Source organism: Dipodomys ordii, unplaced genomic scaffold, assembly GCF_000151885.1.
Source record: "Dipodomys ordii isolate 6190 unplaced genomic scaffold, Dord_2.0 Scaffold1, whole genome shotgun sequence".
Lineage (NCBI taxonomy): Eukaryota > Metazoa > Chordata > Mammalia > Rodentia > Heteromyidae > Dipodomys > Dipodomys ordii.
In genome coordinates, this window is record NW_012267217.1 from 67,263,759 (window position 1) to 67,286,620 (window position 22,862).

General features: G+C 53.6%; 1 protein-coding gene across 1 annotated transcript in view; it reads right to left on the bottom strand.

Moving 5' to 3' along the window:
- Positions 1-2,438: 2,438 nt before the first annotated feature.
- Positions 2,439-22,862, bottom strand: part of Per2 (period circadian clock 2) — a 41,225-nt gene continuing 20,801 nt past the window's right edge. The window contains exons 10-24 of the mRNA XM_013009561.1: positions 21,496-21,574; positions 19,619-19,725; positions 19,049-19,202; positions 18,620-18,728; positions 17,800-17,925; positions 17,540-17,624; positions 16,531-16,693; positions 16,338-16,444; positions 15,436-15,600; positions 14,162-14,401; positions 10,866-11,668; positions 9,821-10,007; positions 8,748-8,940; positions 7,497-7,647; positions 2,439-4,443 (exon numbers count right to left, since the gene is read on the bottom strand). Of these exons, the coding sequence (XP_012865015.1) occupies positions 4,294-4,443; positions 7,497-7,647; positions 8,748-8,940; positions 9,821-10,007; positions 10,866-11,668; positions 14,162-14,401; positions 15,436-15,600; positions 16,338-16,444; positions 16,531-16,693; positions 17,540-17,624; positions 17,800-17,925; positions 18,620-18,728; positions 19,049-19,202; positions 19,619-19,725; positions 21,496-21,574 (2,819 nt within the window). The 3' untranslated portion in view covers positions 2,439-4,293. The remainder of the gene's footprint in view (positions 4,444-7,496; positions 7,648-8,747; positions 8,941-9,820; positions 10,008-10,865; positions 11,669-14,161; positions 14,402-15,435; positions 15,601-16,337; positions 16,445-16,530; positions 16,694-17,539; positions 17,625-17,799; positions 17,926-18,619; positions 18,729-19,048; positions 19,203-19,618; positions 19,726-21,495; positions 21,575-22,862) is intronic.

The following is a 22,862-nucleotide window of genomic DNA, read 5'->3' on the forward strand; positions in this document are numbered from 1 at the left end:
CCACAGTGCCCTTGGTGATCCACTGCCCACCGTGGACGAGGCCACACATGGCCCACAGTGCCCTTGGTGACAAGCAATTGTCTCAGTGCAGCAAGATGAGGGTCCCGGGGAAGCCTGGAGAAATAGCTGGTGGGAGGGTGGGAAAGAGGGGCTTTTCAGGGACCATCGCTGCAAGGAAGAACTCCAGGAAAAGGAGGTACCTTCCCAAATGTATAGTGAGCACTCTATGTTTGTCTCAGAACCTAATAGTGAATACTGAGTTTCGAACTTTAGCATCCATCCATAGAGAAGGTAGGGAACGTTACAGAACACCATGTAAAGCTGATTCTACAAACACCCAGACAACAGGAATTGGGAGAGGAAGTTTTGCTGAAACAAGGGTGAGGGACCTCAAAAGACTTGTGGGACACAGTGATCCAGGGCCAGGTCCGGTGGGGTGGGGTGCTCAATACTACCTAGCATTGAAGGAAAAAGAAACTGCTATGGAATGTGCCTGCGGAACATGGTACGGCTGAGAGGAAAAAGCATGGGCATAGAGCAGGTGTGGACCAAAAAATCCTTTCTCACACAAACAGACTCCATGAAAGTTGCCTGAGATGCCATCTGCACACTCAGCGTCCTTTAGTGGCTTTACAGGTCATATTGGTGGCTTAGACTTTGGGTCCAGAAAGCCTGGTTTCCCCATGTTGGGACCAAGCCCTCCCTTTCTCCTTTCCACCTCTCTTAGCCTACTCACTTCCTGCCATTTGCTCCTTGAAAATGAGGGCATTGTCTGGGCACAGACTTCCTGAGCATTTGGGACCTTTGACTCTTCCCCCAGCACCCCCCCTCCCCCAGACAGCAACAGAGCCCAGGAGACTGGGCCAGAATGGCCACAGGGGACCTGTTAGCAGGAGTGGAAGGCCATAAATCCCCAAGGAAACAAAGGCGGTAGCCAGCCTGCAGACATCCAGGCCCCTTGTGGGCAATCTGCCCAGGGAGCCTGGAGAATCTCCTTTTGGTTTGGAGATAAGGCAGAGGAGATACTCTTGGGGTTATAAAGAAAAATACCAGGGTCCCCCAAAGGTACCCAGAAGTTGGCTGGAGCTGCCACACTGGCCAGAATTCTACCTCAGATCCTCCTCTCTTCAGCAGCTAGTCTGCACAGCTCCCTGGAGGCGGGGCATTGGGCCTAGCCTCCCTTCATCCCTTTCTCTAGTCCAGTTTCTCGGGCCCTGCTTCGGAAAGTGGGAGGGAAGGGGAGTGGACCTCTCCAGGTAGAAGGCAGGTCTCCTAAGACTCGTGTGTGCTTGTCTTGTCTTGTCTCCAGAGTGGACATAACCCCCCCTCCCATCCCCCTTTCTGCAGGTCCTGGGGCTTGAACTCTGGGCCTGGGCACTGTCCCTGAGCTTTTTTTGGGGGGGGGTCCGGTCATGGGGCCTGAACTCTAGGCCTGGGCGCTGTCCCTCAGCTCTTTAGCTCAAGGCTAGCCACAGCACCACTTCCAGCTTTTTCTGCTTATGTGGTACTGAGGAATCAAACCCAGGGCCTCAGGCATGCAAGGCAAGCGCTGTACCACTGAGCCACCTTCCCAGGCCCTCCCTGATTTTTTTTTTTTTGGGTCCGGTCCTGGGGCCTGAACTCTGGGCCTGGGCACTGTCCCTCAGCTGCCTGAACTCTGGGCCTGGGCACTGTCCCTCAGCTCTTCAGCTCAAGGCTAGTGCTCTACCACTTGAGCCACAGCGCCACTTCCGGCTTTTTTCTTTTTGCTTATGTGGTGCTGAGGAATCGAACCCAGGGCCTCAGGCATGCAAGGCAAGCGCTCTACCACTGAGCCACCTTCCCAGCCCATCCCTGAGCTTTTTTTTTGCTGAAGGCTAGTGCTCTACCACTTGAGCCACAGCTCCATTTCTGTCTTTATTGGTCTTTCAATTGGAAGTAAGAGACTGAGGGCTGGCTTTGAATGGTGATCCTCAGATCTCAGCTTCCAGACTAGCTAGTGTTACAAGTTCTTGGCGCTGTCTGACTTCTGCCTTCCAACCTGTGACCAGCCCAGGCAGGGGTGACGACAGAGATGGGCGCTTGGATCAGGGGAGTGGGGGAAAGGGTCTGGGAGGAGCCAAGCAGCCCCAACTCTGCATTTGCAAGTGAAAAGACTGCATGAAAAATGAAAAGCATGCATGGCTGGAGCTGCATTGCAGAGTTCAGTCCTGTGGGCTGTTATAAACCAGGCCAGGGGCCCCCGTCACACACACACGCACACACACACACACACACACCAAAGAACAAAAAGGAAATTGTACAAGAGAATTTTTAGGGTTCTGTAAGAAAATAATAATCCTTTGATAATCTCATCTCTTTCCAGCTTTTGGTGTGTCCTGTTAGGAAGATGTACAGGGGTAGAGGTTAGCTCTGGCAGGGTGCCGGGTGCAGGGCCCCAGGAAACAGAACATACAATGGAAAATAAAAAATATACCTGCTTTATTTATCCATTTTCTAAAAGGCAAAAAAGTCATAAAAAGACACAAGCGGTCACACAAATATATTGCACTGAGTGAAGAAATTTGGTTTGCTCAGGAACAAACCACTTGTCCGGCAAGGCTCAGCAAATCACCACATAAACTCTGAGAGCTTATTTACATATCTTCTCAGGAATAGATTAAAAAAGAAGGCTCAGTTTAAAATAGAGAGAAAGCTCCATGACACCCGTGTAAGCACACACACTAAAGAATAGGTCAGGATGCTGGCAGCATGTAAACAGATTCACAAGATTATCCTAGAAAGTCAGTTTCTTAGCACATATTAAACAATGAGATATCGCTGGCAGCAGACATTCATAACAGTAGAGAGAATGTTTGTGGCAGTTTTGTGTATAGGTAATGGAAGTGTACCCTCAGGCCTTCATCTACCCATTAAGATCTTAATTGTCATAAAACGGGCTACTTCCTTATCTTGGGCATCCAAACACGATCTGACTTCGTACAATTTTTTTAAAGGACTTTGTGTCTGAGAAAAATAGGACTAGCATTCAGGCATAAGACAGTTTTCTGTGAAAACCAATGCAGAACCAAGAGACCCCTTTCTCATAGCTGCTTCTCTGTCAAAGAAGGACAGGCCGGCTTCCCACAGCCTGGACCCATTTTAAGCCAGCTGGTTTATCAGTAAGGACTCTCATTCATGCCAGGTGCCCATTCTGAACATTTCCCGTCTTTGGGTTTCTGGCGCAGCTAGCGATTTTCTAAGGACCAGCTGGCTCCGTCTCCCCCAGGCCCGCGGCATTTCTGCTCTGAAAGTTCCAGCAACACAGGTGAATGTCAGCCAGAGGCTGAGGACTCGTCACAGGTGCTTCAGGGAAAGCTGAGCTCCCTCCATCCCTCAAGTGGGGACCTGTCAGCTCTGGATGGGAGCTGGTAACTGGGAGGCTCCAAACAAAAATGCACCGGGACCAGCGCAGCGCCAGCCCAGTGTGCTGACCAGGAGGACACGGTGCTGGCTGGGAGGACGCCGTGGGAATGGACGACAGGATGGAGAACATCGTTCTCTCTACAATTGGCCACAGTGGTCAAGAATTCCAGAATGACGTAGAAATAGACAAAGTGTCTGGTAGGCATCAGTCAGATGGCGTTAGTCACAAAACCCGAGAGGTTCTGTGAGTCCCGAGCGAGTGGCATTCAACTCAATTTACTACAAACAAAAGACAGGCCAGATTGAAATGTTTGCCGCCACAGTACCCTAAGCCAAAGCGGCCAATGTTGCTTCACACCACTTAATACAAAATGCTTCAAAAGGAAACTGAGCTAGGCTTCTCTGTGTGTGGAATCGCACAGCTACTGAACTAAGCGATCCTGTAGATGGAAAGCAGTCCCCAGGAGAGCTGATCTGAGCACACCCTGGAAAAGCTCTGGAAAGGTGGAGGCCCCATGCAGAGCCACACATGGCTTCCTGGCTATTTGTCACAGCCAGGTACGGCATCTCAGGACAACCAAAGGCCAATGCACGCTGGTGCCTTGAACAGAGGTCTTGTCCAAGTCAAGGGACCGTGGAGGGCGACTTCCCGGCAGAGGCTGCCATCCTCCTCAAGTTCAAAACCCCAATCTACCCCATTCTACAAACTGTGTTTAAAATACAAAAAACGTATTTCTCCATCACCTCCCTTATCTACCATATGTAAGTCACCCCTCAGGAGACTAGGATGATTTTTTCTAAAACAAAAAAGGCAACATAAATATATATGTTCATTTCATTAGAAACAAATATGAAGATCTTTTCTCTTCCAAGCACCATCTAATGTAGATCACTGCCTGTCGGGTGGGGTTATGTCTGCTCTTCCTTCCTGGGACTCAGGGGGCCACGGCTTTCCTCCTCTTTGGTGTCTGACATGTCGCTGAGTCCCAGGGAAGAAATGCCTTCCTCGTATGGCACGCAAGCGTTGTCTCTCTCTTCGCTTTCACAGTACACGCATTCCTTCAAAACAAGAGAGGCGCCATCGTTAGAAGCAGGGTCACTGAGATCTGAGAGGCTGTGGTTCAGACCAAGCAAGCCCTGGTGACGGGGTCCGCTGTCCACCCGCACTCTGCTGGCGAGAGGCGGATCCTCTCCAGGCCCCTGTCAGAAGCCTGGCCTGGTGCTGCTGAGGACAGGGTGGCACCTCCAGGGAGGGCTGGTTTTCAATGGCCAGGGGCTGTGCCACCGCCGGTATCTTGGTCATTCTTCCCTCATTCCCAGCTTGTAGGTGTGGCTGGACTTAGGAACTGTGCGACTTCTGAGACCAGGTCTCGCCTACGTAGGGAAGCTGTTTTTTTGCCTAGGGCTCTTTGTATGTTTATAACATCATCCACAGGCCACCCATATAAGATGCTCACTACAGGGAAGTGTGGGCCGCCAGTAAACAGCCCAAGTGTCTGTCCTGCTATGTCCCGAATGATTTTGCCAAGTTATACAGCCACAAGCCTCTTTTTTATTTTTATTGTGGGTCATGAGGCCTGAACTCTGGGCCTGGGCGCTGAACCTCAGCTCTACCACTTGAGCCACAGTATCTCTTCCAGTTTTCTGGTGGTTCATTGGAGGTAAGAGTCTCATAGGGACTAAGAAGGTGGCTCAGTGGTAGAGTGCTTGCCTTGCATGCATGAGGCTGTGGGTTCGATTCCTCAGCACCACATAAGCAGAAAAAAGCTGGAAGTGGCGCTTTGACTCAAGTGGTAGAGGGCTCACCTTGAGCTGAAAAGCTGAGGGATAGCGCCCAGGCCCAGAGTTTAGGCCCCACAACCCACAAAAAAAAAAAAAAAGAAGAAGATTTGTGGCTGTATAACCTGGCAACATCATTCGGGACATAGCAGGACAGACACTTGGGTTGTTTACTGGCGGCCCACACTTCCCTGTAGTGAGCATCTTATATGGGTGGTCTATGAACAATGTTATAAACATCCAAAGAGCCCTCAGCAAAAAACCAGCTTCCCTACCTAGGCGAGACCTGGTCTCAGAAAGGGGGTGGCATTAGGCTGAGGGCAGGAAGTCAGAGGAGAAACCCAGCACCCAGGGAAGGGGCAGCAGGTGGAGCACTGGAGAGGATAGCACTGCTGTGCTGGGGTGGGAAACACCAGAGGGGCCCACCCTGCATGCAGGGCATGGCCACTGATGGGTATGTGCCCATATACACATGTGCACCACCCCGCATGCAGGGCAGAGCTGCTGATGGGCATGTGCCCACATACACATGTGCACCACCCCGCATGCGGGGCATGGCCACTGATGGGCATGTGCCCATATACACATGTGCACCACCCCTGCATGCAGGGCAGAGCTGCTGATGGGCATGTGCCCACATACACTTGTGCACCACCCCTGCATGCAGGGCACGGGGCATGGCCACTGATGGGCATGTGCCCATATACACATGTGCACCACCCCGCATGCAGGGCAGAGCTGCTGATGGGCATGTGCCCACATACACTTGTGCACCACCCCTGCATGCAGGGCAGGGCTGCTGATGGGCATGCGCCCATATACACATGTGCACCACCCCGCATGTGGGGCAGGGCTGCTGATGGGCATGTGCCCATATACACATGCGTACCACCCCTGCATGCGGGGCAGGGCTGCTGATGGGCATGCGCCCATATACACATGTGCACCACCCCGCATGCGGGGCAGGGCTGCTGATGGGCATGTGCCCATATACACATGTGCACCACCCCGCATGCGGGGCAGGGCTGCTGATGGGCATGTGCCCATATACACATGTGCACCACCCCTGCATGCAGGGCAGGGCTGCTGATGGGCATGCGCCCACATACACATGTGCACCACCCCGCATGCGGGGCAGGGCCACTGATGGGCATGCATCCATATATACATGTGTACCACCCCTGCATGCGGGGCAGGGCCGCTAATGGGCATGCGCCCATATACACATGTGCACCACCCCTGCATGCGGGGCAGGGCCGCTAATGGGCATGCATCCATATATACATGTGTACCACCCCTGCATGCGGGGCAGGGCCGCTAATGGGCATGCGCCCATATACACATGTGCACCACCCCTGCATGCGGGGCAGGGCCGCTAATGGGCATGCGCCCACATACACATGTGCACAAGCTCACTGGGCTTGAAATTCTCAGAGCCAGGGACCCCTGAAGGGAGAATTCAGGTTTATGACATGAGAAGTGTTTTGTTTGGCTAAGTAGAAAACACAATTGGAGAAAGTGGAAAAATAAACAACTTTTAGCAGACCATAAAGATAAGGTAGCCATGGACTGCGAAGGTGGCTTAGTGGCAGAGTGCTGGCCTAGCATGCATGAAGCCCTGGGTTCGATTCCTCAGTACCATATACACAGAAAAAGCCGGTAATGGCGCTGTGGCTCAAGTGGTGGGTGCCAGCCTTGAGCCAAAGAAGCTCAGGGACAGCACCCAGGCTCTGAGCTCAAGCTCTAGGACTGGACAAAAAAAAAAAAAAAAATTAGGTAGCCATTAGAAAGGCCTTCCTCAAAGATTTACCAGGATCTCAGAATCTGTTTCTCTCTTCCTTTTCTTTTCCTTTTTTTTTTTTTTTTGTCTGTTGTTGGGCTTGAACTCTGGGCCTGGGCGCTGTCCCTGCACTCTTCAGCTCAAGGCGAGCGCTCTAGCGTTTGAGCCACAGTGCCACTTCCAGTTTTCTAGTGGTTTATTGGAGATAAGAGTCTCATGGACTTTCCTACCCAGGCTGGCTTTGAACCACAATCCTCAGATCTCAGCCTCCTGAGTAGCTAGGATTATAGGCGTGAGCCACCGGCACCCGGCTTCTTTTCTTTTCCTTTTAGAAGGGGTCTCACTATATAGCCCAGGTTGGCCTCGAGCTCATGATCCTCCAGCCTCTACCTCCTTAGTGTACTGGGATGAACGCCATAACCTACCACAAACAGCTCCTTTGCTTTTTCTAAAAACAACTTTTAACTCTGGATGTGTTAGCTGCTGGAGAAGCTGTGAGGACAGCAGAGAGCTCTGTGCAGTGGCCCGTCGGGGCCGCGTGGTCCAGGCCTACCGTCACGTCGATGGCGGAGGGCAGGCTGCCCGTCTGGACCCATGGGTGGACCTCCAGCAGCTCCCGCCTCTGGCTTTCTGTGAACTGGGGCTGGGACCCCTGCAGCAGCCTCAGCTTCTCTCGGTCCTCCTTCAAGACCGTTTCGAGATCCCTTCACAGAGTCAGACACAGTTGAGGGTCACATGGCTGGCAGGTTTCTTTTTGTTGTTGTTTTTAAAGAAAACATGCATTTTCTACGAACACTTTCAATACTCTTAATGTACTCTTAAGTGGTTTTGCTTTATGCAAATTTGCTTTTATTTAAGATAAATTACCTTGTTTAATGTAACTTTACCTCCCTAGCAAGTCTTTTTCCTTCCCTTCCTTCCCCGCGCCTCCTGCCTTGTGTTGGTACTAAGGCTTTGAATTCAGAGCCTGGGTGTTGTCCCTTAGTTTTATTGCTCAAGTCTGGCACTCTACCTCACAAGCCACACCTTCACTTCTACCTTTTTGGTGGTTCATTGAGTAGCTAGGATGACAGGTGTGTGCCACCGACCTGGGTGAAGGTTTCAGTTTCACTCTGAGCTGGACATGGGAACCAGGCATCTGTGGGTGGCAAATGCCTCCCTGGGCCTCCTCTTACCAACTGCATGACCCGGAGCACCACCCCCCACTGCCACCCCAGCCCTGGCCAACCCTGGCCTGGGCCGCAAGGGCTCTGGAACCCCTCTCCGGTCTCCTACTCCTCCTTCCAAGGCCCAGCTGCTCTCTCAGGGCCACACTCCCATCCTGCCTTCCTCACTCCCAGCCTCCCCTTTTCAGGGATGCTCTGCCCAGGCAGGAACCATATCAGCACCACAGGACAGACCAAACCCAGACTCAAAGGCTACACAGAGACCCAGGGTCATCCACCTTGACCCTGCCTTCTTCAACTTCCAGACAGATGCACCCTATCCCCCGACAGAGCCTGAGTGGTGGCACCAGCACACAGGTGTCACAAAAGCCAAGCCTGGCACCCCGCAGGAGGCAACTCCCCAGAGCGCCAGCTGTCCTGGCCATTGTGTGGGGCTCAGCTCACTCACTGGGCGATCAGATGCTCTCTCTGTCTCTCTCTGTCTCTGTCTCTCTCTCTCTCTCTCTGTCTCTCTCTCTCTGCCACACTGGCTGGAAGACAGGCCTTTGGATGGGTGTCTCAGCCTGTCTAGAGATCTTGTTTTGGGAACTCTTCAACCTCTCCCTGCCCAGGCTCCTAGGAAAGGGCCCCGTGGTTACCGGGAGGGCAGCTGGTAGGTCATCATGATACTGTCGTCGGTGTCTGCCATCAGTAGCCAGATGGGGTCCTGCAGGACGTACTTAATGAAATGCTCACTCTCCTCCATGTCTGCATGCAGCTTAGCTTTGTGGTTATTCTCTGAAGAGTCAATGCTTCCAAAGTATTTGCTGGTATGACTTGTGTCACTACTGCCTTTAGAAACATGAAAGAAATAGGACAGGTCAAAATCCTGAAACATGACTATGATACCTTTCCTTATCATGCTTCTGGAAAGTCATGCCCATTTTGGAGAGCTGGTGTTTTGTTAGGCAAGAAAACAGGTGGTGCTGGTGGATTTTCAAATGGTCTATATGGCTAGAACATAGAACATGTGTTTGCTACCCCATGAAGGTGGTTCTGGCCTGGAGAGCCCTTCACTCGGGCAGAACCAAGTAGAACCTTGACCTTGACCCAGATTCCCATTTGCTTTGACTCTGAAAACTGGCAGAGAAGTATCCTAAGAGTGGAGGAGCTGGACTGTGCCCCCTTCAGCTAGTGCCACGGGGCAGAGAGGCCTGGAGTGGAGCTGAGGGGGGGTAAAGTTCACCAAGGAAGGAGGGGATTGGACCCGGAAGGTGGTGATGATCCTGGAGAGAAAGGCTGGGAGCTACCACACATCTGCTCAGAGTACACAGAAGAGTAAGCAGCTAGCCTCAGTACAACCAGCCCGGGAGGGTAAACTTCCATTCCCTACCGTGCAACTAACACAGAAGATAAACTGTTATCCTAGAGAGTCTAAGGGATAGTCCAAGAAGGCGTTGACGGGGACATAAGGACTTCAGTTGACACTACAATCTGAAGTCAATAAGCAGGACACAGAACTGTGACCCATTAGGGCCTACCCAGCCAAGATGGAGGGCAGGAGGTCATGTGTGTCTGTATGGCCCGCCACAGCTCCAAGGACAGGATGGAGCATGGCTGAGCACAAGTGCTAGTCTACCGTTCTGGGGCAGACCATCTTGTGAGAGCCTTCCGGGTGCATCACGTGATAGCCACATGTTGAACACATGCCTATGGCCTAGGACCGGCCTACCTGCCCCACTGCGGGATGCATCACAGCCCAGTGAGCTGGAACCCAGAGAATCCGAGGTGGCCGAGGCCCCACTCCCAGACAGCGCTGAGCCTGTGGCTGAGCAGAGGTCCTCGTTGAGTAGGAGGTTGAGCAGGTCACTGGATGTGGAGAGAGCATCGCTGTTCGGGGGGTCGGAGGGTTCCTTGTGCTTTAGGGATGAGAGAAGAAGACACCATGGCTCACACAGGAAAGACATGGAGGCTGGGCGCCCTGCGGTCAGGGCAGACGTGAGAGGGGACTTGTGTCGAGGGTGCATGGAACAGGAGCCATTTCATTAGCAGCCCCTGCTGTGCTGAGACCACGGCAAGTTCTGGTGCTTTATGAGCCGCGGGAACTAAACATGGTTTCAGGAGCAGCAAGCCAGACGGGGGCTCAGGTTCTAGGAAGGAGAGACCCAGGCTGCTCCTCAGCGTCATGGGCAGCCTCGGCAGGCGTGAGAGCTAGCAGTCAGAGGGTCTGGTACCCAGGCCCCACAAAGGCACGCAGTGCCCCCAGTTATCTCCAACTCGGAGTGCAATGGACTACATTTGGACTCATGCCATTACACACTGAGCACCTTCAGCGACACATGAGTGGAGAAGGAGCCTCTGGCCAGCATCCTCAAGGCTATGGAGGATAGAGACCAGGCAAGGCCAGCTTGCAGGTGAGAAGCAGGAACATCCCCACCTCCTCTGCTATAGTTCTGGGGGGGGGTCATCGAAGGGTCCTGTGCCCACCGGGCCGCGCTCTCCCCCTCCTGAGCCTGACGTCCGGTGTTTCACCTCGATACTCACTTAAGTCATTTTAGGCCAATAAACATTTACTCTCAACAAGTCATATTCTTCTATTAGGACCTGCATTTGCCACAACCTATCATCCTTCTTTCAGATTCTAGACAATAAAGAGCTGCAAGTAAACCTCTCTGATGGGATGGTACCAGGCAGCCTGGCTTGAGCCGAGGCTGGGCACTGGCCGCCTGGTATATGTTCTACTGCTTGCTCTGAGAAGGGCATCAGAGGTTCCTTACTGTTGGAGGTGCCTTTGGCTGCCAGTCCTGGGAAGCGCCAGGTATGCTGTCCAGTCCAGCTGTCCCCGGGGCCCCCGTGGCGCCGGCGCTGACCTCAGGCGCCTCCTCCAGCTGCAGCAGGTTGAGTTGCAGGGGTGAGCTCCCTCGAGACTGGAAGAGTGGCGGGGAGGCCCTGCCCGTGGCCGCCGTGGCTGATAGCGGTGGGGTGGCCGGGGTGGCGGGGCAAGTGCACGGCTGTCTGAGGAGTGAGGTCTGGCTGGGGAACTCTGGCTGCGGGGTGGCGGTCATCTCAGAGGGGAGCATGGGGTGGTCTGGAAAGTGGGCCTGGTTGGGGAAGAAGGCCTGGGGTAGGTTTGGGGTCGCGGGTGGGAAAGGATAGCTGGGTAGCATCAAGGCCATGACTGGGGCCAAGGGAGCCGCGAGCTGCAGGGGCTGGACTGCAAACTCGTGCTGGGCATCCACGGGCACCACGGGCACTGCAAAGCTGGCCTGCGGCACTGCAGGCGGTGCTGCCACAGCCCCGGGAATGGGCACTATTCCTGGTGCTGGGAACACGGGCAGAGAGTAAGCTGACACTGGGGCGGGGAACGGCACAGCAGAGCAGCTGGACTGGGAGGTGTCCGAGGGTGACCAGGCCGTGGTGTTCAGGCCCACAAGTGGGGGCCGATGGGGCCAAGGCCCCCCAGAACCCGTGCTATCAGATGAGTCCTGAGGCTTGGCCCTCTTGGACTTCAGTTTTCTATTCTTCCCAGCTTTTTTCCAAGATGACTCAAGTCCAGAACTATTTTTTAGTCCAGGGGCAGCTAAAATATGGAAAAATAACCAGAGTTGGAATTTTGACATGCTTATGATTCCCATTATGTCAGCTCACAGAGACACACGGAGTTTCATAACAGAAAGCACATCGCAGTCTCGGCAAGTGCCAGCCTACTGGCTCCATAACTTGCGTTCCCCTCATCCCCGGCAAGGGAGAGAAACCAAGGTGAAACTTTAGGTTTTACAGAAAACCAAATCCCATCAGGTCAAAGGACCAACCCCTCTAATTGCCAGATCACTTTCTTTCTTTCTCATATTTCCATAGCTTTGCTCTTAAAGTAGCTGGCATTAAAAGGCTTATTTGTGGAAAATAAAACTGAAAAAGTTAAAAAGGTGGGCAGTCTCTGTTGTTCTCCAATATCTAGAAAAAAAGAAATGGCTTCTAAAATCTGAAAGGTAGGCCTACTGATCTACTAGTTCTTGATTGTACAAGCTTTATCACTGCTGTTCCTTAACAAAAATGTCCAACAAAGCCTGAGCAGAGCCAAAGTTTGTGCTAAAGGCTGGGTCTTCAGATGGTGGAGCGGTTGGGAGGGGGTGGAGCCTTTAGGAGGCGGGGCCTGCTTAGAGGAAGTGGGGTCACTTGGGGTGTGGCCTCAGAGGGTATACTGGACCCAGCTTTCTCTTTCTCCATAGACTGTGCCATCACAGGTCCAAAGGAATGGCCTAGCAACATGGACTGTAAACTCCAATACCATGAACCAAAATAAATCTTTCCTCCTTAATAGCTGATCCTCTTAGGTGCTCTGTAAGTGACAGGAAGTTGACAGACAGCCACATTTGCCCTTGGAATATCCTTGCTGTCCAATGACACAGCTGACATTAGGCTTTCTTCAGGAGGAGGAGGGGCTCTCCTGTGACTGGAGCTCTGGGTGTCTCCTGGGGGGTTCATGGCAGATGCGCAGGGACATGGCAGCTGTGCTACGGGTTTTTACATGCTGAGGACTGACAGACCAGCCCAAGCAAACTGCTCTGTGAGTGCAGGTTTTATGATTCAGCCTCTCTCTCTCTCTTTTTTTTGTCGGTCATGGGGCTTGAACTCTGGGCTTGGGCGCTGTCCCTGGGCTCTTCAGCTCAAGGCGAGTGCCCTACCACTTGAGCCACAGTGACACTTCCAGTTTTCTATTGGTTTATTGGAGATAAGAGTTTCACGGCTTTTCTTGCCTGGGCTGGCATTGAACTGTGATCCTCAGAACTCAGCTTTTTGAGTCGCTAGTATTACAAGCATGAGCCACCGGTGCCCCACTTCTATTTTTTTAAACTAGAAATCTTTTCCCTGGAGGTTACAGTAGCTAAAGCACTGTATTCCCAGGCTATTATATTCATGGAAGGGCAGTACTGCCCAGGACTGCTGTGTAGTCTGTGTACTGTGGACATTGCACGAAGCCTGGCCAGGTAGGTGAGTCGGGCTGGGAGGCAGACAATCGCTCTCTGTTCCCAGGAGCCACCGCTGCATCCAGTGCTGCACTTGTTCTTTCTGGGTTGAGTTCACTTTTTTTTTTTGGTCCAGTCGTGGGGCCTGAACTCTGGGTCTGGGCACTGTCCCTCAGCTCTTCAGCTCAAGGCTAGCGCTCTACCACTTGAGCCACAGCACCACTCCTGGCTTTTTTCTTTTTGCTTATGTGGTGCTGAGGAATCGAACCCAGGGCCTCAGGCATGCAAGGCAAGTGCTCTACCACTGAGCCACCTTCCCAGCCCCTTGAGTTCACTTTTTAATCTCAGGGTTTTTTTTTCTTTTTGGTCGGTCGTGGGGCTTGAACTCTGGGCCTGGGCGCTGTCCCTCAGCTCTTCAGCTCAAGGTGAGTGCTCTACCACTTGAGCTACAGTGCCACTTCCGGTTTTCTGGTGGTTTATTGGAGATAGGAGTCTCACGGTCTTACGTGCCCGGGCTGGCTTTGAACCGCGATCCTCAGATCTCAGCCTCCTGAGTAGCTAGGATTACAGGCGTGAGCCCCCAGCGCCCAGCTATCTCAGGGTTCTGTCTGAGGTGGAGAGTATAGTGGGGTTCCCTTTGCCGCACAGTTACCTGACAAGTACAAGGCTACCTAACTCCACATCCAAATGGTCTAGCCTAGCACTGTGTGGCTATTTGAAATGCTCTTTCCTTGGGAACACAGGTTACTTCCTGGAGAAGATCTTCAGGCTGCCAAATTCTGCAGACACAGGCCACATCATCGGCAGAGCGCCAAGCCTGTCTTACATGTGGAGACTTCTGGATTCGGCAGAGTTCACATTAAAAAAAAAAAAAACTTCTGCACTACTTATGCCTGGAATTTTCCATGTGGTCTTTTCAGACCATGGGAAGCAAGGGTAACTGAAGCTGCAGAAAATGAAGCTAGACGAGGAAGATGGAAATCTTGGTTTTACCCTCCACTGTGTCCTCTCATCTGACACATGTCACATTCTGAAATCAGCACTGGACTCAATATCCTAGGAATCACACTTTTTAAAACACATGTCAATTCAGGCTTTCCACTTACCTCGTTCACCGGACTGGGCCCTGGATCTCTCCTGCAGGTAGTACTGGCAGTGGGCCTGGAGAGCACCCAGCCGCCTCACCTCCCTGAACCTCTGCAGGAAGCCCTGCTCTTCCCTCTGTGTGTGGGCCGCCAGCACTTCCTTGGTGAGGCCCAGCTTCTGCAAGGGCCCTTTCTCCTGATTCAGGCCTCCAGGCAGGCCATCCAAGGACTCAGGCCCACTCGCGGCATCTTCTACTGTCTCTGTAACCAGAAGCAGGTTTTGATCCTCATGATATCACATGCTTATGGGCAGCACAGATCACTCACACGGGGACCTGTGATGTAGATGACTTGGGGGTGAGCGTCCCCAGAGTCTGTCTTCAGCTTCAGAGATGGGTCAAGCCAAAGGCATGGGTACAGGGGGCTCAGAAATCAGACTTCTAAGCAAAGTGGGGACTTGAGCATTAACCCTGTTATTGACATTCTGAGGGCGATCCCATCTTGCAGAACAATCAAGGCTGAGTGCTCTGCACTTCTCTGTGTTCAGGGCCAGACACAGAGGCATTGTGACTGTGTGGCCTATGAGGACAGAGAGCAAGGGGCAGGCAGTCTGGGCACATGGGGACCCATCTCCGGCAGGAACTTTGCTTCCTGGTAAAGAATAGGATGCAGGATTCATTTCAATCACAGTGTGCTAAAACACAAGAGCCAGTATAAATTGTAACAAAACATGACAAGTCATGGCCTTCTTCCTGTTTTGTTACAACTTATACTGGTTCCTGTCTGTACACAGCGAGTGCTACCAACCTTTGGGATGGAGGAAAGGCTCTCAAGCTCGGTGGGAATGCAAGGGGGTGGAGCCTCATTCCCAGTGGTCCTTTGCCACCTGATAAGGGATATGTATACCTGCACCTTCCTGCACCTTCCTTATTTACAACACAGCAGAGTCACCATGAGGTGGCGCCAAAGCGCAACAGGGCAAAGGCTGACAAATTACCTCTCATGTTGGTCAACTTACTGAGCGTGCGTGCGTGCGTGCGTGCGTGTGTGCGTGCGTGTGTGTGTGTGTGTTTTTAAGGCTAGTGCCACAGCTCCACTTCTGGCCCCCCCACCCCCGTAATTAATTGGAGATAAGAGTCTCATGGACTTTCATGCCTGGGCTGGCTTCAAACTTCTATCCTCAGATTATAGGCATGAGCCAGTGGCACCCAGCTTTAAAGATCACATTGTAAAATGGCAAAGCAGTTTTGAAGATCATTCTGCTGTTGATATACTAAAAGAACCCACCAGCATACCTAACTCGGGCTGCGGCTTTTTGTCCCCCACATGAACGATGGTGCTGCTGTAGCTGCACTGGCTGGTGAGGGACACCACGCTCTCGGCCTTGCTGGGCAGCGTTAGGGAGGTCAAGTGCGCACTGACTTCCGCGTGGCTGTTCACCTTGCAGGGTGCAGAGGCCTCTGTAATTTGTTAGAGAAAACAGAAGGAAACACAAATGCACAATCAAGAATGAATGGCTGGCTTAGCTAAGGGGCAGTGACCACAGAATCCAGAGGCCCCGGCCCGCTGCACACACCCCACCTCACAGACACTGGGTAACCTGTCCTCAGACATCTGTTCACAGGAGAAAGGCGGGGAGGAAATTGGCCTTCTGGTGGCCTGTGGGGAGGGACTTCTCAGTAGGTAGGAGTCAGCAATAACCCCGGTAATAGCAAACAGCTCACCCTCTGTGAGTGACTGCCCAATCTTCCCGCTGCATCTTGACAACAGGGACACCCTGTTCCTCATCCTGGCCATGACCATCAGCAACATAAGCACTTAAGAAGGCTGAGCTCTGGGGTCACTGCAAGGGCCAAGGTCCCCTTGAGACATATGAGAAAGGAGCCCCAGCATATTGGGACCAGTGTGACGTGGGAGCGGGAATCAGGATGTTCCCACGCCTCCCGCAGCCCTAACAGCGTCCTATTCTCCAAGCCCAGAACCACCATGATCTAGTGGTGTGTAAGAAGGACCTGGTGTGTAAGAGGACCTGAGCAACTTCCCTTACATTGGACTCCTGAAGCCACTCAGTGGATCTAGGGCGGGGGGGGGGCGGGGAGGAGAGGGGAAGAGGGGACCCTCAGGCCAGAAATGACTTCTGATTGCACCCCAAGTATTTCAGTCATCACAATGTGACAGTTTAACACAGACAGAGCACCTCCGGGATGCAGTCCGGGGCTGACGGTGGCCTTCCGCGACGGGATGTGTGCAGGGAACTCACACTTCCTCTTCAGGGTGGAGGCCTCACTGCAGCTCTCCAGGTACCTGTGTGGAGGGCCAGAGGACTGTGGGTGGGGGAGGGGGGGAGGAAAGCCGAGAGGGCAGGAAGGCCACAGCGCCCGCCCCCGCACCTGATGACACTGTCCAGGCAGCTGATCTGCTGGTAGGAGCAGGCGGGCTGGTTCTTGCAGGCCAGCTCCTCAGGGAAGCCGGCCTTGGGTGAGCTCACCCCGGGGCTCTCCTCTGTGGCAGGAACAACTTTTACCTGAGTAGCTGGAGGGCTACTCTGTATTTCTGAAAAGATGACAACGTTGTTCTCTCATTGAATATTTTCCCCCCAAGGACACAATGTAGGCGGGGAAGTCTATTCTACCCACAGTGTTTCACAGGCCTGGAGACCAGAGAGCAGACAGCCAAGCCCTGCCGGGATGAGCTCCCGAGGGAGCTGAGCCTGCTGCCCTGGTGGGGCCTGGGTGGCCCCCAGGGGTTCTCTCAGGGTTCAGCTCAGTGGTGGAGAGGCCAGGCTTTCTGGGTCCTGAACTTTACTGCAATGAGATCCCAGGATCTCTCTGCTCCTGGACAGGGGTCTTGGCTGCAAGAAGCCTGTGGTAAGGGCTGCCCGGACAAGGCGCTGCTGCCCTCACCGCAGTGGCACAAGCCCATCCCCCTCTGGGCCCTCAAGCAAATAGCTCTGTCCAGCTCACCAGTGTGTTCCCAATACCCAGCCCTGCACTTTGCACGGTCCACAGGTCTGCTTTGAGAAGCGCAGACTCCACACCCCAGCTGTGTGTGTGTGCGTGAATGTGTGTGTGCATGCTTGTGTGCTGTGTCACATGTGTGAGCGCATGGCTGCACAGCCCGTCCACAGAGCAGTATGAGCAAGCCGTCATGTCTCCCAGCATGCTCAGCAGACTGGGTGTTGGGGACAGAGGAATTACTCCCTCCCCCCACCTCACCAGGCCAGCAAGGCAACAGAACCCACTCAGGTGCTCATCTCTGCACCTGCTGACTGAACACGGTCCTGCCACATGGAGTACACATAGAAGCCACCTCTCTGCCCATCCTGACTGAGCGTTTAACCCGGGGCCGGCACTCTGCCATGCCCAGAGCATATTAAGGGGGTGTAGAGTTTCTTTTCACCTGGAACGGAAGTTTTCTTTTGTGCTCCAGCTTCATGAGAAAAATGACTTTTGGTTTTGCTCTTGCTACCATTTTTAGAAATTTCCTTGAAGAAAAACAAAAGGAACAGGTTATTCATTCTAGGAGACTTCCTTCCACACGCCCCAGTGAGGCAGGTCACGCTGGCCTCTGTCACTCCAGAGTTACCCTCCACCCTGCCTTCCAGCTTTCCACAGATATCCGCACACTCATTTTCTTAGGGAGAACAGAGAGGGACGTACGGATCTCCTCCGGCGAGCCTCCTCGTGGCCGTTGCTGTCACTGGATGAGGTCTGACTCATGAGATGCTCATGGGACCCATTGCTGCCCAGGCTGCCGTAGCCACTGGAGCCACTGTGGGGGATGGGCTGCGGGGGACAACAAATAGAGCTTGTGGACGTGGTGGAGGGGTACCGCGGAGAGTGCGGTTGGCTATGTTCCCATTGGGGTCGGTAGCCTCCCCAAGGTCGTAAGACGACCACAAGGGGCTGGCTAGGGTCTGAGCCCCAGGGTCAGGTGCCCGAGGGGGACCCGGCCTCTCCCACGGTGCTGCCAGCCCAGGCTGGCAGTCACTGAGAGGGACTCCACCGACGGGGAACTTGCTCAGCCTCAGCGTGAGCACCAGTCACACCGGCAGTTCTTGGGAGGGTGTGGATGCAGTTAAAATCGGTGTGGGTGCAGTTAAGACACCATGGCCTGAAACTGAGAAGCAGCGATGTGGTCTGGCGTGGAGATCACCAGGGCTGCCCTAGTCTTTCAGGCTTGTCTCGAAATTCCCGGTGCTGGTGCCCAGGCTGGTGGAGCCTTATGCCAGATGTGCTGTGGGGAGTATGTATCCAGGCCATGGGATTTGGGTACCCTTCAACTGCTTGCTCAAGGTTGCAGCTTAGATCCCTCAGTGCCAAAGCCATGACCCTAAACAAGCACTTCCAGGGTACTTGGGAGCTTCTTGGGTCAGCCCCTTAGGGCCAGGGAATCACAGACACATGGGAGCACAAGGGGCCGGGCCAGGCCCAGTGCAGGGTATACCATGAGGGCCGAGGGTGCAGGCCCAGCACCCACCTGCAGCAGCAGCCTGTGGATCTGCTCTGTGAGCTCCTGAATGCTGGGGTGTGGGGCCTTCTCCTCCACTCCCGGGGGGGCTGCGAACACATCCTCATTCAAGGGGCCCCTGTGTGGTTTTAATGCATCTCATTAGTAGGGCCCCCTCGAAGACCTCTGGCCTGAGCACACAGCACCCATGCTGCGTGGCAGGCCGGGACTTCTGCCTCCTCCCTGTGATCCCAGACACCCCTGCCCACTCCCCATTCAACCTGAGTGAGGTTCCCCCCACCTCACCCGCCCACCTGGCTGGGGCTCCCCCACAGGTAGGTGGCAGGAGGTGGCTCTGGTCCTGGTCTCTGGGCCCCGTCTACGCCACCTGCTGGTGGGGAGAGAGGACAGGCCAGGATCCCTGAGACCCCTGAGTGCCGAAGCCCTGGGAGCACTCACACCCTGACTCTGTGCCTCCCGATGATGAAGGAGATTTTCCTGCTCCACGGGTTGATGAAGCTGGACCAGCTGGTGTCTAGTGTGATGTACTCCCCGTTCCGGGCGCGGAACCGAATGGGAGAATAGTCGAAAGGCTGCCCACCGGACTGCAGGACTGGGGGAGAGAAGCAGCGTTCAGGGTGGGAGGGACCGCGTGTGCGCAGAGCACGGACACACGGAGTGTGCCAGCTTGGGTCCCTGTCGCTCTTTGGGGACACAGGTACCTCCAAATCACTGCTTTCACCCCACGCTTGCTTCAAGCTGTCCCCTTGATGGTTTTATCCCCTATTAGGACATGCGTCCTGCGCATGAACCTTCCCAGCCACAGCTGAGCTGATCTCCCTCCCATCTGCACTGGAAGCCAAAGTACAGACAAGAAGCAGACAAGGGCTCCTGCCCACACAGAAACCGACGTGAGCTTTCCTCCCCTACCCTCCCGGGCTGGCAGCCCAGGACCGAGGTGGGAGGCAGCTGCCCTGGGTCACTAGGTGTGACCATACCCCCTGAGGTTCACGGTGCCTGGGCGCTTACTCTTTTTGTGGATGGCAAGCATCAAGGGCCTGTCGCTGGGGTGGATCTGCATGAGTAGGGGTGTCTCGATCAGGTCCTGAGGTAGATAGCCCAGGAGGGGGACTGCCCTGCAAGGCAAAAAGACCCAGAGCCTCAGCACAGGGCACAGACTGGATGGAACAAGCCAGCTGACGACGGGGAGTCTGGCCACATCAGAACTTCACCACTTCTGGGGAGGGAGACTGGTACCAAATCCCCAAAGGCTGTGCTAGGAGAGCTGGGCTCACAGCCAGCTGGTGTAGCCAGCGAGGGGCCTAGCGACCCATGAGCAACAAGGCTCTGTCAGCTAGGGCCTTGCACCACCTTAGCACCGTGTCTGCTCTCCAGACAGAGGAAATGCTCCTTTTAGCTGCGCCTGTCTCTGGAGGAGCAGAGCTACTTCAGTGCCTTTGGCTATTGGCTCCAGTCCTGGAGGCTGCCAGCATCCCCCTCCCACCCCAGCAAGAAGTCTTCTCAAGCTCTTTTTCTGAGGACATCCTGCTTCAGTCTTTAGATGTAGGGATGTATCCCTACTCCTGTGGCACGCAGCTCTTTGGGCCTGGAGTTGCCCTTTGACTTTGTCCTCCTCTAAGGCACTCTCTTGCTTCCCTGGACACAATGTCCCTGGCACCCTGCCAGGGCAGGCATGGCTGGAGGAGCAAGAGCAGGAGGAGGACGAAAAAGAGCCCAACCTCCACCCTGGCCAGCTCGTGTGGACTGGCAGCCTGCAGGTTTCACTAAGGAGAACGCTGCAGACCTGCTCTCCACACCACCTGCCTACTCTCTGCTCTGCACCAGGAAGGGGAGGCTGCAGGTCCCCCTGCACCTTTGTGGAATGAAGCCCTGCAGGCCTGTTTCACACACACAGTTCCCAGGCTCCACCTCCAAGATCCCAGGCAGCAGGGCAGCAGGGCAGAGTGTGACCCAGGAACCTGCATCGGGAAACTGTCCAGCAATGATTCTGTCACAGAGGTCTGTGGAACACAGGCGTGCGGCCTGGGGCTGGTGAAGAGGGTCCCCGGCTTCTCCCAGAGGGAGAGGTTTTATTGTGAGGCAGTGTCTCACTATGTAGTCCAGGTTTCCTTGAGGTCTTGATTCTCCTCCCTCAACCTCCTGAGTGCTGCGATGACAGGCATGCACCATGACATCTGGCTCTGAAGACATTATTTGGTGTCTTGCAAAGCAACTGCAATGGCTTTTCCTGTCATGTGTTGTTCAACCATGAGGACATGGGCTAGGAAGTGAACCAGGAGGTATCTTCATGGTGCAGACAGCATCAGGCAAAGTGACCGCGATGGCACAGGCCAACCGCTAGACATGCCTGCTGGGTGCAGTCAAGCCCCACACTGAGGCAGACAGCAAGGCTGCTGCGAGTACTAGACTACAATAAGAGACAGAAGTGGTAAGAGTATGCAGAGAGGCAAGCACACCAGCACTCCCTGCTGCAGTGATTACCTCGCCATGCTTCCACAGGACCAGAGCAACAGGCGAGCTGGAGCTTGCCCCAGCCGCACCACAGCTCCAGTAATGTCATGATGCTCTGGCATCACGGGCTGGCGGGTCACTACCGCATTTGGGGCCTGCCACCAGCCGCATCACCGTGCCACAGGGGCGTGCAGCCAAGCATGTGCAGATGATCGTGCTGGTGGAATGAACAGGCAGCCCTAGAGTCAGCTACAACGCTTCGATGCTGCAGTGCGGATAGACCCTCTCCCAGTCCCTTCAGCTGTCCCTAGGCACAGCTGATGTGACACAACAAGAAGAACCTTTCAGGAGTCGAGGAGAGGAACCTCGCAAGACTAATTCCTCGGTGAGCGGCTGCAGCGGGCTGGGCGCGGAGACCACGTGACGCCACTCACCTTTCATCTACATCCTGGAACAAGCAGTTCGGCGTATGAGTCGTTGTGAAGACTCTCTTCTCCGGAGGAATTCTGGGGGCTGGAAAAACAGAATTTTGCTCCAATTACCCAATTCTAAGAAACATTTATTCAGTGGAGCTGTAATACAATTACTGGAAAACAGCACGTCTACTCACAGTAATGGGAAGAGCTAACAGACATGAAGACGCGGCCTGAGCCGGCGGCCTTCGGCTGGGAGATGCAGCAGACTCTAGGCTGGTGCAGAGCAGCCAGCTCCCCAATTTCTCTGCGTCAGCCAGGAACGGCCCTGGGAACAGGGCCACGTGGGGGGGGGCACCTGCAGCCTCCTCACAGCGTCATGCAAGGCCATCTTTTCTGTTTTAGTTTTTTTGTCAGTCATGGGGCTTAAACTCAGGGCCTGGGCGCTGTCCCTGAGCTTTTTCACTCTACCACTTTGAGCCACAGCTCCAGTTCTGCTTTTCTGGTGGTTAGTTGGAGATAAGAGTCTCACAGACTTTTCTGCCCATTTGGCTTTGAATGGCAATCTTCATGTCTAAATTTCCTGAGTAGCTAGGATTATAGGTATAAGCCACCAGTGCCCAGCCATCTTTATGGTTTTTAAGATAAAACTACAGTAAACGGATTAAACTATCTTTAGGAAAGTGAATTACATATTTGGATTTAAAATTCTCAGCAAATGCTATTGTATTGGAATTTTTTTTTGTTGTTGTTGGTTGTGGGGCCTGAACTCTGGGCCTGGGCGCTGTCCCTCAGCTCTTCAGCCCAAGGCAAGCACTTTACGCTTGTGCCATAGCACAACGTCCAGCTTTTTCTGCTTATGTGGTGCTGAGGAATGGAATCCAGGGCCTTATGCAATGCAAGGCAAGCACTCTACCACTGAGCCACCTTCCCAGTCCCTGTATTGGAAAATTTTATAGTTTCTAAGGTAAGTAGAAATATTAGAGTAATTTCCATAAAGGCAGTTACATAACCAACATTTTCTTCAACTCCTGAGTTCTAAAATCTTTTGTTCTTCAAGAAGACTGATACTTTGGGGAAACAGTGTCTTGAAATCTAAGCACCCACCTAAATCCCAAGTGAATACTTAAGATATTCTCTGTGCAGATGCAGAGACTGTTAAAACATGTTGGAGTCATACATTAGAGCACGTTTCTATTGCTTAGAAGTGCCTTGTTAAAAAAAAAGTCACCGTTGTTCACTGAGAGCAGATTAGAGTCCAGTACAGCCAGGCTAAACTGAGCTGTTGTGGCTCATTCCTTATAGCAGGCACCGGTTCTTAGGAAATATGGACTGCAGGACTTGAGAATCACCCCCAAGACAGTTCCTAGCCAGGCTCTGTAGTGGGT